We start from the raw sequence: 19,964 nt of genomic DNA, 5'->3' as shown, positions 1-19,964 counted from the left end.
GATATCATCTAACCCCAGAGAGAATGGCCCACATCACAAAATCTCAAAACTGCAGATGCTGGCGTGGATGTGGAGAGAAGGGAACACTTTTACACTGCTGGTGGGATTGCAAACTAGTACAACCTTTCTGGAAGGAAGTATGGAGAAACCTCAAAGCACTCAACCTAGACCTCCCATTCGATCCTGCAATCCCATTACTGGGCATCTACCCAGAAGGAAAAAAATCCTTTTATCATAAGGACACTTGTACTAGACTGTTTATTGCAGCTCAATTTACAATCGCCAAAATGTGGAAACAGCCTAAATGCCCACCAACCCAGGAATGGATTAACAAGCTGTGGTATATGTATACCATGGAATACTATTCAGCCATTAAAAAAAATGGAGACTTTACATCCTTCGTATTAACCTGGATGGAAGTGGAAGACATTATTCTTAGTAAAGCATCACAAGAATGGAGAAGCATGAATCCTATGTACTCAATTTTGATATGAGGACAATTAATGACAATTAAGGTTATGGGGGGGGAAGCAGAAAGAGAGAGGGAGGGAGTGGGGTGGGGCCTTAGTGTGTGTCACACTTTATGGGGGCAAGACATGATTGCAAGAGGGACTTTACCTAACAATTGCAATCAGTGTAACTGGCTTATTGTACCCTCAATGAATCCCCAACAATAAAAAAAAAAAAAAAAAAAAAAAATTGATGGAGAAATCAAATCATTTACGGATATACAAACATTGAGGAAATTCGCCACAACAAGACCAGCTCTACAGGAAATACTTCAACCTGTTCTGCACACTGACCACCACAATGGATCAGCAGCAAAGTAAGAACTCAGAAATTAAAGGACAGAACCTAACCTCCACACTGATGCAAAAGATAAAACTAAGCAATGGACTCTCACCAAATAAGATGAATAGAATACTACCACACTTATCAATTATCTCAATAAATGTTAATGGCTTGAATTCCCCACTGAAGAGACATAGATTGGCTGACTGGATTAAAAAACACAAGCCATCCATTTGCTGTCTGCAAGAAACACACCTGGCTTCAAAAGACAAATTAAAGCTCTGAGTCAAGGGCTGGAAGACAATTTTTCAGGCAAATGGAATTTAGAAGAAAAGAGGAGTTGCAATCTTATTTTCAGATACATGTGGATTTAAAGCAACTAAAGTCAAAAAAGACAAAGATGGTCACTTTATATTGGTCAAGAGAAAAATACAAGAAGACATTTCAATGCTAAATATTTATGCACCCAACTTAAATGCTCCTAGATTCTTGAAACAGACCTTACTCAGTCTGAGCAATATGATATCTGATAATACCATAATAACAGGGGACCTTAACACTCCTCTTACAGAGCTGGACAGATCCTCTAAACAGAAATTAAACAAGGATATAAGAGATTTAAATGAGACCCTAGAACAACTGTGCTTGATAGACGCATATAGAACACTCCACCCCAAAGATAAAGAATATACATTCTTCTCATCACCCCATGGAACATTCTCCAAAATTGATCATATCCTGGGACACAAAACAAATATTAACAGAATCTAAAGAATTGAAATTTTACCTTGTATCTTCTCAGACCATAAGGCACTAAAGGTGGAACTCAACTCTAACAAAAATGCTCGACCCCACCCAAAGACATGGAAATTAAACAATCTTCTGTTGAATAACAGATGGGTGCAGGAAGAAATAAAACAGGAAATCATTAACTTCCTTGAGCATAACAACAATGAAGACACAAGCTACCAAAACCTGTGGGATACTGCAAAAGCAGTTTTGAGAGGAAAATTCATCGCTTTAGATGCCTACATTCGAAAAACAGAAAGAGAGCACATCAACAATCTCACAAGAGATCTTATGGAATTGGAAAAAGAAGAACAATCTAAGCCTAAACTCAGAAGAAGAAAAGAAATATCCAAAATCAAATCGGAGATCAACGAAATTGAAAACAAAAGAATCATTCAGAAAATTAATGAAACAAGTAGTTGGTTTTTTGAAAAAATAAATAAAATAGATAAACCATTGGCCAGACTAACGAGGAATAGAAAAGTAAAATCTCTAGTAACCTCAATCAGAAATGATAAAGGGGAAATAACAACTGATCCCACAGAGATACAAGAGATCATCTCTGAATACTACCAGAAACTCTATGCCCAGAAATTTGACAATGTGAAAGAAATGGATCAATATTTGGAATCACACCCTCTCCCTAGACTCAGCCAGGAAGAAATAGAGCTCCTGAACAGACCAATTTCAAGCACTGAGATCAAAGAAACAATAAAAAAGCTTCCAACTAAAAAATGCCCTGGTCCAGATGGCTTCACTCCAGAATTCTATCAAACCTTCAAGGAAGAGCTTATTCCTGTACTGCAGAAATTATTCCAAAAAATTGAGGAAGAAGGAATCTTCCCCAACACATTCTATGAAGCAAACATCACCCTGATACCAAAACCAGGAAAAGACCCAAACAAAAAGGAGAATTTCAGACCAATCTCACTCATGAATATAGATGCAAAAATTCTCAACAAAATCCTAGCCAATAGATTACAGCTTATCATCAAAAAAGTCATTCATCATGATCAAGTAGGCTTCATCCCAGGGATGCAAGGCTGGTTTAACATATGCAAGTCTATAAACGTTAACCACCATATTGACAGAGGCAAAAATAAAGATCACATGATCCTCTCAATAGATGCAGAAAAAGCATTTGATAAAATCCAGCATCCTTTTATAATTAGAACACTGAAGAGTATAGGCATAGGTGGCACATTTCTAAAACTGATTGAAGCTATCTATGACAAACCCGCAGCCAATATTTTACTGAATGGAGTAAAACTGAAAGCTTTTCCTCTTAGAACTGCAACCAGACAAGGTTGTCCTGTCACCTTTACTATTCAACGTAGTGCTAGAAGTTCTAGCCAATACAATTAGGCAAGACAAGGAGATAAAGGGAATCCAAATGGGAGCAGAGGAGGTCAAACTCTCCCTCTTTGCTGATGACATGGTCTTATACTTAGAGAACCCCAAAGACTCAACCACAAGACTCCTAGAAGTCATCAAAAAATAACAGTAATGTTTCAGGATATAAAATCAATGTCCTCAAGTCAGTAGCCTTTGTGTACACCAATAACAGTCAAGATGGGAAGCTAATTAAGGACACAACTCCCTTCACCATAGTCTCAAAGAAAATGAAATACTTAGGAATATACCTAACGAAGGAGGTGAAGGACCTCTATAAAGAAAACTATGAAATCCTCAGAAAGGAAATAGCAGAGGATATTAACAAATGGAAGAACATACCATGCTCATGGATGGGAAGAATCAACATTGTTAAAATGTCTATACTTCCCAAAGCAATCTACCTATTCAATGCCATTCCTATCAAAATACCAACATCGTACTTTCAAGATTTGGAAAAAATGATTCTGCGTTTTGTATGGAACCGGAAAAAACCCCGTATAGCTAAGGCAGTTCTCTGTAACAAAAATAAAGCTGGGGGCATCAGCATACCAGATTTTAGTCTGTATTACAAAGCCATAGTGCTCAAGACAGCCTGGTACTGGCACAAAAACAGAGACATAGACACTTGGAATCGAATTGAAAACCAAGAAATGAAACTAACTTCTTACAACCACCTAATCTTCGATAAACCAAACAAGAACATACCTTGGGGGAAAGACTCCCTATTCAATAAATGGTGTTGGGAGAACTGGATGTCTACATGTAAAAGACTGAAACTGGATCCACACCTTTCCCCACTCACAAAAATTGATTCAAGATGGATAAAGGACTTAAATTTAAGGCATGAAACAATAAAAATCCTCCAAGAAAGCATAGGAAAGACACTGGAAGATATTGGCCTGGGGAAAGACTTCATGAAGAAGACTGCCATGGCAATTGCAACAACAACAAAAATAAACAAATGGGACTTCATTAAACTGAAAAGCTTCTGTACAGCTAAGGAGACAATAACCCAAGCAAAGAGACAACCTACACAATGGGAAAGGATATTTGCATATTTTCAATCAGACAAAAGCTTGATAACCAGGATCTATAGAGAACTCAAATTAATCCACATGAAAAAAGCCAACAATCCCATATATCAATGGGCAAGAGACATGAATAGAACTTTCTCTAAAGACGACAGACGAATGGCTAACACGTGAAAAAATGTTCATCATCTCTATATATTAGAGAAATGCAAATCAAAACAACCCTGAGATATCATCTAACCCCAGTGAGAATGGCCCACATCACAATATCTCAAAACTGCAGATGCTGGCGTGGATGTGGAGAGAAGGGAACACTTTTACACTGTTGGTGGGACTGCAAACTAGTACAACCTTTCTGGAAGGAAGTATGGAGAAACCTCAAAGCACTCAACCTAGACCTCCCATTTGATCCTGCAATCCCATTCCTGGGCATCTACCCAGAAGGGAAAAAATCCTTTCATCATAAGGGCACTTGTACTAGACTGTTTATTGCAGCTCAATTTACAATTGCCAAAATGTGGAAACAACCTAAATGCCCACCAACCCAGGAATGGATTAACAAACTGTGGTATAGGTATACCATGGAATACTATTCAGCCAGTTAAAAAAATGGAGACTTTACATCCTTCATATTAACCTGGATGGACGTGGAAGACATTATTCTTAGTAAAGCATCACAAGAATGGAGAAGCATGAATCCTATGTACTCAATTTTGATATGAGGACAATTAATGACAATTATGGTTATGGGGGGAGGAAACAGAAAGTGGGAAGGAGGGAGGGGGGTGGGGCCTTGGTGTGTGTCACACTTTACGGGGGCAAGACATGATTGCAAGAGGGACTTTACCTAACAATTGCAATCAGTGTAACCTGGCTTATTGTACCCTCAATGAATCTTCAACAATAAAAAAAAACAAAAACAAAAACAAAAACAAAGGAAACACTGGTGGCACCTGTAGCCAGCCACATACACCAAGATGGGTGGGTTCGAACCCAGCCCAGGCCACCAAAACAATCTGTTTTGGTGGGCACCTATAGTCCCAGCTACTTGGGAGGCTGAGGGAAGAGAATCACTTAATATCTTGTAATATGAACTTTACCAGGAATAAGTTTGAGGTTGTTGTGAGCTGTGATTGGTGACATAGTGAGACTCTGTCTCTAAAAATAAATGAATAAATAAATGACAAAGGAAACATTCCTCCTGCCCTTGAGGACCTCACACTCTAGTATCAACTGTACATATGTTTTCTCGGAACATTCCTCCCCTTCTGTCTCCCATAAAACTTCTAAATATAACTCCGCAAGTGTTTTTTTTAATTGCATATATGAGAATTTCAGTGTTTCTATTTGCTCAGCAGTTCTGAATCCAAAAATTTACTTGTGTGTTTCATGGTTATATCAGGTTGAAGTAAAGGCAACCCATGTTGCACCTTGGTCTGCACATCAGATTGTGTTGTTGCCTTTCTTGGCTACTGGGGAAAACAAGAGGCTGCTGTGTTTATTCAAATCTGTAACACTGTGATGTAGGGATAGGGCAGAAAAGGAAGGTCAACAGAGCCTAAGGGCAGCCATCCTGACCCATGTTAGTTGCCAACCACCCTGAATGAGGGAGGTGCCAGCAAGTCACCAGCCTGCGACCACCTGAACATAGATGAATTACTAAACCAGACAACTGACAAACTATTTGCACTTGCCATTCTGTGACAGTTGTTTACCTTTGCTATCTGATCACAAGACAATGCCCATCACGTATAGCTGTTTCCCAGTGGGATTTTTGAACATGCAAAAATGTCACCATTGCCCCATAAGAAATCCCCCTGCTCTGTCTATGGGGCAGGATCTGTTGTCTGCCTCTGTTTCAATAAACCTTCCTGTGGCTGGTTGGCTTACACTTGAATTCTTTCCAGCATGAAGCCAAGAACCTACTTAGTGAGTTCAGGGTCTTTCCTCCCTTCACTGGGACACACCCCTCCCATCAGTTACAGTTAGGGAAGAGAGGTTTATTGGTGGGGGATGACACTCTTATGAGGCAAAAGTGAGCTTTGTTCTTACTGTGTATGGGGACATGAGAAAGTCCTTGAACTAATATTAAACACAATCCAGGTCTGTATTCATAAATGTGTCAAATGACTGTATGATCTAATCCTGCATTTTTGAAGGGAAATATACTTCTTTAACATTATAACACAGTGCCATCCCCTAGCACTTACTTCAGTGATGCAAATGCTCTTAATCAATCCAGTAGCTAGGCACTGTGACTCTTGAACACTTGAGACATGATTAGTGAAACTGAGGAAATGAACTATCAATTGTGTTCAGTTGAAATACTTTCGATTTCAACAGCCATGTGTGGCTATTACTACTGTATTGAATGGTCCAATTCAAGAGTTATAAAATGTTTTCTTTGCTGGTTGTACAATTTATATATCCTTGAAAAAGTTATGACGCTTTAATGCATGGTATTTAAACAATCTGTATATAGTAGTTATAGTATACACGGTGTCCCAAAGCTCACCATAAACAGCAAACATTAACAATTCCTATTTTATATTTTAACATTTCTATATTTATATATCAACACATAGAAAAAGACTTTATAAAATTTTATAACAAATATTTTGTAAATAAAGGTGCATTTAGCTACAATTTCCCACTTTCCCTGTGCATGTATGGTAACCTTTGGGACACCCTGTGGTAACTTGTAATACAGGAGTTATAGCTTAGCAATCTGCAGTATAGTACTCATGGTATAAAATCTACAGAAGGCAGTTATAATGTAATTATCTTTAGTTATAGTGTAGTATAATAACATACGAGAGGGTCACAGGACAAAAGCTCACGATTCTCTCTCTTACCAGGTAGGTGACCATGGGAAGGCTACTTAATCCCTATGTCTCAGTTTTGGTCATCTGCAAAATGCAGTTGACAATAATAGTACATATCACAGAGAACTGCTATAAGAATTAAATGAGTCATCTGTATACAGTATAAGCATTTGTCATGGTGCTTGTAGCTAACTACGCAGCACTCACTCAATAGTAACCTGGCTATTTTCAGACAGACAGACCTCTTTGGAAAGATTAGCTGGTTGTTCCCTAAGTTTAGAGAACCATTGAGTCTGTTCTGAGTCAACCAGAGTGTCAACACCATATGGAAGTAGGCTATTAATAAAACACACAGTGTTATTGCTGACTCAAGCTAAGCAGAATAAACACCATAAATAACTTATTAGAAGAGGCTCCCTGCAAATTGCCCGTAAAACCAGTGCATTTTTAGGACTAAAAGGAGCCTTTAGTCCAATCTCTTCATTTCACAAATGGAGCCCCATGACCGTTACGAGTCCTTCAATACAACCGGGCTAGAACAGGATTGATCCGCCAAAGACACAGAAAATAGATTCTGTGTAACTTAAAGCAGGGCCATTGATCCTAGAACTTGATTCTAATACACGTCCATAGTTTACACAACACTTTGCCAATAGGCAGTTTCACATATAGATATATGTATATAAAATTCAAAACCATGCTCACCCATATGTTCACACCTAAACTTTTGCCAGTGTTTATCAAAGATGCAGTAGCATCTATACTGACTTTATTCTGATTCATAATTTTGCCCAAGGTTAGTGATGATGTGTGTGAAAGTAGATGGAACAATTATACAGCAAACAGAAAGAAAACAGAATCACAACAAAAATGACTGGAACCCTAATTAATTACTTCCTCTCACATTAGTAAGTTTGGTGAAGTATTGTAAGAAGATTATCCATTAGATAAGGGAGATTATCACAATACTATGACAAAACAGAGTAATGCTTTGCTAATGTAAGATTGTGGATTGAAATGGGATTAGTAAGATCCCTTAGAAATTCACATTCACCTAGAATCTTGTAATATGACTTTACTAGGAATAAGGGTCTTTGAGATATAATTTAGTTAAGGTTTGACGACATTATACTAGGATTAGGTAGGCTCTAAAACCAGTAAGAGTGTCCTTAGAAGAGACAGCAAAGGAGAAGACACAAGAACTCATAGGAGAAGGTGATGGAGAAGAAGGAAGAGACTGGAATGATGTGTCTATAAGCCAGTGAGTGCCATGGATTACTGGCAAACTCCAGAAGTCAGGAGGGAGACATGGGATGGGTTGATCTGGCAGGGATGGGGAACCTGGAGTGTAGGGCCACATGTAGCCTTCTGCATCCTTAAGTCTAGCCTTTTGAACAAATCCAGATTTTACAGAACAAATGTTTTGAATAAAGGGATTTGCTCTGTGAAGTTTGGATTCAGTTGAGGGGCCACACTTGGAGATCCGGAGGTTGTAGGTTCCCTACCCCTGCTGAAGCCTCCAGAAGGAACCAACCTGATGATACCTTGGTTTTGAACTTCTGGATTTTTGAACCATGAAGCAACAAATTTGGTTGTTTTACATCATATAGTTTGTAGTCCTTTGTTATCAGCCCTAGGAAACTATTGATCATCAGGATTGAGAATGTAACTTTTTCCCGGCTTACATCTGACTATAGAAAAATATAGGATTTGCTTCTAGACAAATTTCATCCAAAAGGAAATTCAAGAGTTGGTTAATGCCTCTGTGGTAGGGAGCCTCCCAGATGGCCCTTGGGTTATTCATACCCTTGTGTGGGACCCTCTCATAATGAATGTGGCTGATACGTACAAACAAGAGGACATTGTGGAAATAACAGAATGTTAGGCTAGGTCATAAAAAACAAAATCTTTGCTCTCTCCTGGCTCATTTGCTTGGGGGAAGCGAGTCTCCATGGTAGGAGTACACTCAAGCAGTGCTATAGAAAGGGCTACATAGTAGGGCCCTGAGCACCCACCTGTCAGGCACGTCCCTGAGCCATCTGTGACTGGAGCCTCCTCCCCAGTCAAGCCTTCAGGTGACTGTGACCCCAGCTGACATCGCAACTCTAACTTCATGAGTGGCACTGAACCAGAATCACCTAGCTAAGCTGTATCCAGACTCCTGACTCAGAGTAAAAGGATGCATGCATGTTATTTTTAAACTTCAAGATATTTGGGGAAATTTGTTACGCAGCAAGAGGTGACTAATACAGTATCTTCTAATAAAACAGAACTCTTGGCTTCCTCTCCTAAAACAGGTTTCTGCAAGTCTTCCACACCGTTTGGCTTAGGTGAAAAATGGTCACTGGATTCCTTTCTCTCCTCTCACAATAAATTCAACAAGTTCTGTTAGTGTTTCCTCTGGAGTAACTCCTGCCTCACACCTCATCTCACCGGCTCTACTGTTCTTCCCTAGTTTAATCCACCACCATTTCCTCCTGGATGATCGCAACAGCTTCCAAACTGTCTCAATGCTTCCGGCATTGTCCTTTAAAATCTATTTTATTAAATATTGGGTAAATATAAGTGACCATTTATGACACAGTGATAGAGAAAACACCAAGATGAACATTGGCATGCCTACTGCTGATGTTGAGGAAACATTCCTGAATTCTGTGTTTCCATTCCTATGTTTTCCTCTGAAAGGTTTTTTGCCAGTATACAGCTTAGTTTTGCTTGTTTTTGAGCTTTATGTGAGTGGAATCCTACATGACTTGCATTTTAAACTCAATATCATGTTCCTGTGATTCACCTATGTTAATGTGTTTGATTCATTCCTTCTTACTGCTGTATAGCATTCCTTTGTTAGACCACACATCTACCTATTCACTCTTGTTCTTTCAAAAACATAATTATTATTCCGTCACTTCCTAGGTTAGGTTTTTTTTTTTGTCTTTTTTTACTGCACTTAGAATAAAATCTATGCTCCTTTCCAAGGTAAATAATTCCTATAATTCCACTATCTCATCTATGGTAATACAAACACATCCGTCTTCATTGTTCCTGGAATGTGTCAGAAGTGTTCTGGCCCCAGGGCCTTTGCACTGACAGTAGTTCTGTCTGGAGTCCTGCCTATGGGGCTGTCTGTGACTTGGGTCTCAGCTCCATGTCACCTCCTCACCAGGCTCTCCTAGGGCCCACTCTACCAGTAGAAGCAGCCCCCTCCTGACTCTTCAGCGCACTCCCCTGACCCCATTACCCTGCTTCACTTTGTTCCTGACACTCATCAGGTGTCTATTCATCTGCGCATTTTTGGACTCTCTGCACTGAGATCACAGCTCAGTGATATGTGTACTTTGTCACTGCCACCTGTAACTAGAGACCCTAACACAGCACCTGGCACACGGTAGGTGCCCCATAAATATGGTGTATGTTGAGTGAATGAATAAATAATGGTTTGACTTAAAAAAAAAAAAAAAGAATCAAATACATTGGGTGTCATACCTCTCCTTAGGTAAACAGTTCAAAACTGGGAGCAACTTTGTCCCCAGAGGACACTGGCAGTGTCTGGAGACATTTCTGGTTGTCACTGCTGGGGTGGGTTTACCACTGGCATCTATGAGAAAGAGGCCAGGGACACTGCTAAACATCCTGTAATGACACTAAATGTCTTATAATTGGGCAATAATTATTTAGTTCAAATATTTACAGTGAGAGGTTGAGAAACCCTCCCTTAGGTTAAAAAAGAAAAATAAAAAGAAGGAAAAAAAGAAGGCTTCACAAGAATCTTTTTTAAAAAACTTGAAAAAAATAACTTGAACTTTCCTCACATTTATTTTTAAAATATAGTCAATAAGATTTGTGAGGCTCTAGAATTAGTGCAAGGCAGAGACAACCTAAAACTCTAGAGATACAAAATTCTTTGTTTCTAGCTAGACTCAGGAGGATTCTACCACCTGATTTTCTATGGTGCAATGAACCAAATGAAATTGGGAATAACCCAGATCTGAGCAGGAATGTGCAAACATAGCAGGAGTTGTAATTTAGTGTTTTTTTTTTTTTTCCTTTTAAATCTCCTCCCAAACAACAAAGTGATAACACAGTAGTATCACTTAAATAATAACACTTTCTGAAAGGAAAAACTTCATTTTCCCAGTCTGAGAGAGATTTTAAACTTTTATTGGAGCCCACACAGCAGAACTATCCGACAAGAGGAACTTTCTAGAACAATCTCCTGTCTCGTCTAAATTGATTTCTATTTTTTACTTTTCTGGACAGATGGCTTGAACTGTGTTCTCACATTCATCACACTTTCATTGACCCACTCTGGGCCTAGCCCTGGGCATATACTGAGAGCTGAGAACATTTTTTAAAATCAATTATCCTTTTTTTTTTTCCCTTAAAGAGACAGGCTCTCACTATATTTCTCAGGCTGGTCTTAGACTCATGGGCTCAAGTGATCCTCCTGCCTCAACCTCCCAAGTAGCTGGACCTACAGATAAGCTCTACTGTACCGGTTTAAATCTACCATCTGAAGGTCTGAGGGACTTGGGATATTTAAATTGTCTTCACCTGCTGGGAAAAAGAACCACTTCATCCTGGCTCAGCCCCTCCATATAAATTTCCTTTAAAAGATTTAAAAATTAATAAATATTTTACATTTAAAAAATGTAAAGCAATTTTAAAGTCTACAAAAATTTAAAAAATTCAAGTTTTAAAAAAGACGGACCCATTTAAAAAGTAAGTTAAAATTTGGGTGGCGCCTGTGGCTCAAAGGAGTAGGGCGCCGGCTCCACGTGCCGGAGGTGGTGGGTTCAAACCCAGCCCTGGCCAAAAACTGCAAAAACAAAACCGAAAACAAAAAAGTAAGTTAAAATTTGAAACATTTTTTCAAAACGTTACAAGTCTTTTAAAGAAGGCTTCCTGCTGAGCATTGGAGAAGAACCTAGGAGAGGTGTCTGTATGTGCTTTGGTGCTTTTGTCTGTTTTTGTTACCTGGAGGAACGTGTGGGCCCATAGCCTTGATCTGACTTTCAGGACGGCACTTTCTCCTCCTCCTAATCGTCCCACCGCACAGGAGATTTGTAAACACTCAATATTTGTACAATTCTGCAAAAAACAAACAGGAGGAACACATCAATGTCTGTAAGGAGTGGCAGACAATCGACACGGAAGCCACTTTATTTACAATTTATTTCATCAGCAGCCTTATTCATAAAATATTAATTTAAATAAAGAACGATACTTTGAAACAACCAAGAAAACACAGCTGAGTACTAATGACGTGTCACCTTGAGCAGTAACAGAGAAAGTGGGAGACCAAGGGCAAGGTCAAATTTGGCATCATTTAACAACATCTGATGCTGGACTAAGCAAGTCCAGATATTAGCCTCAAAGGTCCTGACCCACTGACCAGCGTTCCTGCCATGACATCCTTCTCTCTGTCAAAATTACTTCTGCTTGTAAAGGAGCTCCTCCTGGGAATTACGCCCATTAGACCGCGTATTTAACTAGTTTCTACGGTTGCTTTAACATCTGAAGCACATCTTCCTGGAAGGTACTCATTAACGGTGACATTCTACCTATCAAATCGGATTTTCACAGCTATGAATTCATTTTGTGGCCTCTGCTGACTTTTCCTGTCCCCAGCGCTGAGAATTTGAAAACAGATGGACACATCCCAGTCCATTTTCAGTGTGTCATGCATGGAATATATACCTCTCTATACTCCCTCATGGACTTGCATTCACCTTGTAGCCCCTGTTCATTTATTTTTACTGTTTCATGAACTGGGTACTAACCTACTGGTGCTCCAGAAACAGTTTTTTGAATATTATGGGAAGCAGTTAACTGAGTCATTTCACTTTAACAAAACTGATAAACCACAAAATAACCTAAGAGACGTACTAGCCTGAGAACCTTTTGTGAGATCTCAGAGTTCTCTACAAAGTGGTTCGTGATGTGTGTCTGATAAATTCCAGGAAGACTGATTTTTACATGATGTTTCCAAACACAGGTGACTGGCCTGTCCTTGTACTACCAGGGCTGGGCACTGCGGTCCTCACAACAGGAGCAGGAATTCTGAAAGCCCTGTGGTTCGTGGCTCCTGGGAGGACTGACACGCTCATCCCAGCAGCTGGAGGCTAGAAGGGAGCCAAGGTTGTGGATGCTATAAATTCCCTGGAGAGGGGATCCAGTTAGCTCTGGCGGACTCTGGGGAAGGCAATGCTTGGAATGAGCCTTGAAGCGTTAGATGAATTCCCCAGCGGAACAGGATGACTGACCCATGTTTTGTTATAGAAGACCAGGGTGTGTTCAAGAAAGTAAAAGCAGGCTCTAGGGAGGCGAGGGGGACAGGTGGAGATGAAGGAGCTGCAGGAGAAAGTGACGAAGAATCGCCCCACCGCTGCTGAGTTCTGCTGAGAAGGCACGGGGGGCCGGCCAGGCTTTTAGATCAAAAGGTCTGATCGGGTTTGTATTTGACGGGGACAGGTTGTGTGTGAGGAGACAGAGGAGGGGCAGGAGGTGACAAGCTCAAGAGCCCCCGGGGTTGAGGCTGAAGCCCTGAACGGAGGCGGCAGGGATGGAGAGAGGAAGACGCGCTTAGGAGAAGCGTGGAAAGTAGAACCCTGCTTGGTGGCTAATGCACGAAGGTTGGACAGGGCAGGAGTGGAGGGAGCTCACGGCATGAGAACCGAGAGGGTGGGTGTGGCGCTCCTGAGGGTGGCAATTCCAGAGAGAAGGAACATTTGGGGGCGGGGGTGAACACAGAAGCTTTGGATGCACAAGGGCTGAGGGGGTTAAAAGACATCCAGACCACCCCCTGAAGCCCTGGACACAGCTGGGAAAGACTGAAAGGGCAGGAGGCCCCTCGGAATGGCTGTAGTTACAGTCACGCAAGAAATGTCCCCTAAAAGGCAAAAGCCAACAGGAGAAAAAAAGGAAAGGTCTGGAGAAGGAGTCTGAGGTGCAAGGGCCTTGGACAACAGGCAGAGAGAGAAGTCTTAGAAGAGAAATTCTAAGAGGGGGCCTGTCAAATGCAAGGAGAGAAGCGGAAGAGATGTTTGGGAAGAATTTGAGGGATGTGATAATTTGAGGAAGTGGCTGATAGTCCCGCAGTCTGGAAGGAGTTAAGACAGGTAAGGCGCTGTGAGCTGAGCCGGGGAGGGGAAGACAGGAAAGTCTGGATGGAAGGGAGATGGACGCAACAGTTTGAAAAGGCAGCAGGCGGCCATGAGGAGAGAGGAGAGAAAATGGTTCGGTGGCGGAGAAATTACTGCCCTGTGTGATCAGTATGAATTTTTCTCATGCAAATTGGAAATTATGATCCCAGCACTGATGTTGGCATTTTGCAAGTTCAGATTCCTAATCAGAAATGTGATTCAGTAAGTTGTTTTTAACTAAACATAAACTGTAGGAGGTCTTATTTAGCTTTTGATTTTAGAATAAACTTTGCATAATCACTCTCTCCCCAGAGTTGTTTTGACTTCAGGACATGTGGAGGCAAATGACTCGCAATATTTGAACCCAAACGAGAGAAAAAGAATGAATACATGAGTGGACAGAGTCAGACGCAGAAATCAAGGATCACCTCGGCCCTCATCTGCGAGTAAATAACGTGTCTATGATAATCAGAAGTCAAAAAATGATCTTACAGCCAAAATATTTAATGAGAAACAATAGAAGGAAAAAAAAATTTGACCCTCCAATCCAAATGCATAGCAGTTTCCAAAGAATTTTAGTCATTAATCTCCATGGCCTCAGTGTACTCATGAATGTACAATGAAATAGAAATTGAAAAGCATTTGAATCTTGATTTTCTTTTTTTTTTTTAGTTCTTTAATCTTTTTTTTTATTAATATTAAATCATACCTGTGTACATTAATGCGATCAGGGGGCTCCATACACTGGTTTTATAAACAGTTTGACACATTTTCATCACACTGGTTAACATAGCCTACCTGGCATTTTCTTAGTTATTGTGTTAAGACAATTATATTCTACATTTACTAAGTTTTACATGTACCCTTGTAAGATGCACCGCAGATTGGTGTGAATCTTGATTTTCCAAATGTTTAGTTCTGCACATGTAGAGCATGTTAGAATTCTACAGATGTCAATTTTTGTTTTCTATTGTTCCCCCAGAACCTGTTTTAAAAATGATAATATATAGGGTTTTATTAATTTATTCTAAAAGAAAACATATACACATTTCTTCCCTTTACGTTTTTTAAAAAACATGGTCATAAAAAATGTACAGGTACTTGAATCATAATTTCCCTATTGTTATAACTTCCTGCCATGTAATTTCAGATACTTCTATTCTAATAAATGCTCCTTAGTTGTAAGTTTCACTGATTATTTAAGCTAGACTAGGTTGGTCATTGCACTTTCCTGTCCATTCTTGTGTTTGAAACATGTTTTACTGTTAAGGTGAAGTAAATGAATGTCAGAGAATGTTTAAAACACTTCTTTCAAAACCATTTTAACCGCTTTTAAGTGTGTAATGCAGTGGCATTCAGTATATTGACAACATTGTACAATTATCCCTCCTGCCTAACTCCAAAGCTTTTCTATTATCCCAAACCGAAAACCTGGTTCCTGAAAATTTTCTATCAGTGACACACTAGGACTTGCATCTACTTCATCCTAATATCCTAGTAGGGTAATAAAAGCTGTTCCACATGACTGTGACATAGTCAGGATTTTCAGGACTGTGAGCAATCCATTATGGCGTCATCCTATTTTGTTGGACTGATATAAATAGTTGGGATTATCAGAGGTTTCTATATTTTGCTAGGCTTTTGTCTTTTTTTAAAGATACTTAATTCAAGGTAAACGTGGGAGTTCATGAATACAGAGGAAATCAACTTAGATTTCCCTGGTTGTCCATGTGCCAGTCCATTTTGTCTTCCTCAAAACTCACATGGCTTTTCTGTGTCATCTGATAGCTGAGCCAGGGACCCCCCTGGATGAATTTTCCTGGGCTTTGAACTCAAGGAGAGGCAGGTGCTTTGGGGAGGGGGTGTTCTTTTGGGGCTTGGGTCTTTCAAAAAGAGAATGAACTACTCTTTCTGGCTAGGGCGTCTCTGGGATGAAACTAACGAGCCTGTTAGTTTGCATCTGTGTTTCCTGAGTCTGGAAGGCTAAAAACAATACTTTAAGTGAAAACCATCTGTCACTGGGAGTTCTGTCCAGTGCAATGTTTAACTCACCAGGATCTTAGCTGGGCTTTGTCTGTGGAACTCAAATGTTGGCGCATCCCTCTTCCTGACAAGATGAGGGATGGTGGAGTTTCGCAAAAAAGCGCTAAGCTCAGGGGTGTCTTCTGGGGGAGCCGCGGGCTGCAAACACAAAGCAGGAGATGTCACACACAATCGCACGAGCGGTCGTTACCTTTTCATTAACCTTGACCTCCAGGTAATATTTTTTCCTCAGTGGAATATGGTTCACGTGACAATTCGGACACGTTGTTATTTACCAGCAGCATATTCAACAGCAAAATGACCTGCGCTGACAAGGAACAAGACTTTTTTCTCTCCAATTACAGCAACTCGTGAAGCCAGGGGAATGCATTCCTGGGAAGTTTATCTTGTACAGAGAAGATTTTAAGCAGAAGTCATTTCCCCTTAAGGAAGGAAAAACACAGAGGTGACTTTTTAGGAGTGAGTCATTATTCTGTTGTTACTTTCCTCCCATCATAGAATGGGGCTGGTTAAACTGAGGAACAGTCTGTGTGGGGAGGTGGATCACCCGAGCTGGTAGAAAATTGGGGTGCCAGCTTCACTTGCCAAAACAGCCTGACCTGCCCGGGGACCTGACATCCACACAGCTGAGTCCCTGTTCCTGTGCAGATGAGAAGTGCTCCTTCCAAAGACAACCATGTCCTCATGAAAACGACTTTCCCAAAGCACGCTACAAGCACATTGTACTGGAATGAGCCTTATTTTCAGCCCTGAGTTTGTATTTCAAAGTGTTCCAGAATGCAATGATTTTATCTCAGGTTCCATGCTGGGTACATCTGATGGCTCAATAAATATTTTGAGAGTTCCGATAAATCACACATAATTATCCCACTAACATTCTTTATTTCAGCCCCACAGAATATAAAAAGCTTGCTTTTTGCTCCTCGCTGCCACTGAGAATGATGTCTTCCTTGTCACAGTTTCTCTTTATGTTCAAGGGAGCAATTGTAGTGGCTCGTCTCTATGAAATGAAACAGAGAAATCCCTACACTGCACCCCCAAAAAGATGCAGTGATAGGGCTCAGTAGGTCAGAGGGACCTGGGAAAATCTACGGGACAGACAGAGAGACAGAGGTCAGACTCGTCAGTAGGGCGCGCACAGGTCCTTATGTGCTGGCAGTGTCCTTTGTTTCTCCAGACTCATCTGTCACCAAGAGCCCTCGTGACCGGCCTCCCTGCTCTTCTTTCCTGACTGCCCCGGCACACTCCCAAGACGCTGCCTGATGGTCCCCAAGCTTGCCCTGTGCCTCCTGTTCCTGTCCAGCTGCACCATAGCTGCCTGCTACCTGCTCCGAGTTGTCCAGTGGGAAAACATAAAATGCAAAGCATAGGGTCACATACAATCTCCCAGGACGTGCTAAGAAACAGGGAGATGAAGGTGATTTGAGAAGGAAAAGTCATACAAGGAAATCAGGTGTAAGAGGCAACCCAGGAAAGAGTGACTTTGTAGAACCTAAGGAAAAGAAAATTGCAAAAATAATGGCATGCTAAGAAGGCCAATTCCTGCGGAGGTGCAGAGCAGGTTGAGGACCAACAGTATACACTGAATTTGTCCATTAAGAAATTATGGACATCCCTTCCTGAGTGGACATTGGTGCAGGCAGAAATTGAACTGCAGTGGCTAAAGGGTGGATGGATTTGGACACACAGATCATTATATTATACTTGAAAAGCTATGACCTTAAATCCTTCTGTCATTCTTATGGGATAGTAATTCCTATACTTAACATAGCAGAGTTAACGTCGGAGCTGAAGGGAGAACCCTCCATCCTTGGAGAGTGTTGGGAGGAGCTGAGGATGGGAGAGAGATGACTAGAAGGTGTGTGATGGGAATGCGGATCCTCTGAAGAGGCTCTTTTAAGGTCACCTACCAACAGTAATGGCAGAGAGACTGGAAGGAGGTACAGGAAGGGGAGTGAAGGTTTGGAGAAGGCAATGAGGAGAAAAGGAAGGAGTGATCATCGGAGCGGCAGGTTCCATGTGATGTTCGCTGTCCTGTGAGCATTTACCATCATCAATCTGCCATGATGGTACCATCAGGACAACAGATAGAGCAGCCAGACTGTGGAACTGTGTGTGATGGAGATTTTCAGGGTGTGAACTTGGAAAGATGTTGGAGAAGGGAGATTAAGGTGGCTTGTAAACGGGTATTCCATGGAACGCATCAGGGATTCCATGTTTGGCCAAAGGAGGTCTTGAGAGTAGGGTGGGTGGACTGCCTCAGAGAAAGTATTCATACCAAGGAAGGAAAAGCCCAGCAGAGAGAGAGAGAGGAAGAAAAGCAACATAAAAATAGGAGATTGAATTGGAGGAGAGAGGGGTGCTGAGCGGAATGTCCCAAGGATGGCGAAGACCAGTGGCTGAAGCCCTAGGATGATGGAGTGTGTGGAGGTGAGGGGAGGCCTTAGACGGGCCAGGTCCACAGGTGCTGGAAGATTCCAGGACCATGGCCAGGCCTGGCATAGAGAGGAGGATGAGCCCAAGGGTTGCTCATAGATGCTCAGTGATGGAGGATCCCACAGAAAAGCCTTTACAGCATAAGATAAAAAGTGAGCTTACAAAATAGAGAATGTTGAAATGCCTAACCTCTCACATCCACGTACCTCCTATTGCATAATGTGTGTGTGAGCATGCACATAGGTGTAGTTTTTGCTTTGATATGAATCATGTGCCCTTTTTCTTTTCTTTATAGGTTGCTAACAGTTACACTACAGAGGCTAACTCAGTAGGGAACCACAGAGAAAAGGTGCTGAAAAGAACTAGGGAATCATTCTTTATTCCCAAGTTACAGCCTAGTATTAATAGCAATAATAGGAGAAGTAAAACGATGTTCCCCCAAAGACAAAAACTCTAACTTCCCATGTATTTTCACAGGGTAGACCTTGTGTCTAAATAAAAAGCCATCCTATTAGGGTGTTTCAAATATTTATAAGTGGTCTCTCAATAAAGCATGGGGCTTACTCTGAGCTAGAAAATTAACACACCCCATATCAGGATTGATAAAACATGTCTTTTTTTCTTTTTGTAACATGTTTACAAAGAAAGGATGCCATTTTTAAACACATGGTCTTCAAATGGCTTGCAAACCAGTTTCCTCACATGGTATTCCAGAAATTATTTCAAAAACCAAAACAAAGCAAGCAGAATTGAAGAAGTTATCCAAGAAATGTAAATAATAGTTGAACCCATTTTCCAGAGGCACGCTTGGGGCCTCTTTCATGACATGACTGCCGACGAACCCCCAGGTCATGGTTTTCCTTTATAGCTGGAGGGGGGCCGACCTCTTAGCAAGCACCCACATTATGCAGACGCTCAGCTCTGAGGGTAGTTTTTATTTATTTTTTATTAAATCATAACTGTGTACATTAATGCATTTATGGGGTACAATGTGCTGGTTTTATATACAGTTTGGAATGCTTACATCAAACTGGTTAACGTAGCCTTCTCCTCACTTAATTGTTGTGTTAAGACATTTATACTCTACTCTTAATAGATCTGACATGTACTCTTGTAATATGCACAGTAGGTGAGCTCCCACCAATTACCCTCCCTCCACCTGGCCTTCCCTCTCCCCTCCCCCTCCCCCTCCTTCCTTCATAAACACTCTGAGAAGCTGGTGATAAACACTAACGTATCTTCATCCAAGCAAATGAAAATGGCTTCCCTCTCCAATAAGGATATAACTGTTGGTAAATATGCTTCTTTCTCTGACTGTTACTCAGAATTTGACCCCCCAAAGAGTTTTCTATTTTCATAACTCTTCACCAAACTCTTCACTCTGAGATAGGTTTACATTTGCAGAGTAAAGGGATACTGTGTAGCTGGAATGTGCAATACAGTGGGAAATTCAACATTTGAAGGAAAGGAGTGGATGAAATCAGATTAAGGGCACTGCAAATCCCAACAAA

General features: G+C 40.9%; 1 protein-coding gene across 3 annotated transcripts in view; it reads right to left on the bottom strand.

The window, feature by feature from the left end:
* Positions 1 to 19,964, bottom strand: part of ITGA8 (integrin subunit alpha 8) — a 184,592-nt gene that overhangs the window by 27,451 nt on the left and 137,177 nt on the right. For all 3 annotated transcript variants that reach the window (XM_053572185.1, XM_053572183.1, XM_053572184.1), the window contains 2 exons: positions 16,027 to 16,155; positions 11,807 to 11,920 (listed from right to left, as the gene is read on the bottom strand). In XM_053572185.1, coding sequence (XP_053428160.1) covers positions 11,807 to 11,920; positions 16,027 to 16,155 — 243 coding nt within the window. The remainder of the gene's footprint in view (positions 1 to 11,806; positions 11,921 to 16,026; positions 16,156 to 19,964) is intronic.

This window comes from Nycticebus coucang, chromosome 20, assembly GCF_027406575.1.
Source record: "Nycticebus coucang isolate mNycCou1 chromosome 20, mNycCou1.pri, whole genome shotgun sequence".
Classification (NCBI taxonomy): Eukaryota; Metazoa; Chordata; class Mammalia; order Primates; family Lorisidae; genus Nycticebus; species Nycticebus coucang.
The sequence above is the reverse complement of the archived record's forward strand: the minus strand, read 5'-3'. Positions and strand labels throughout refer to the sequence as shown.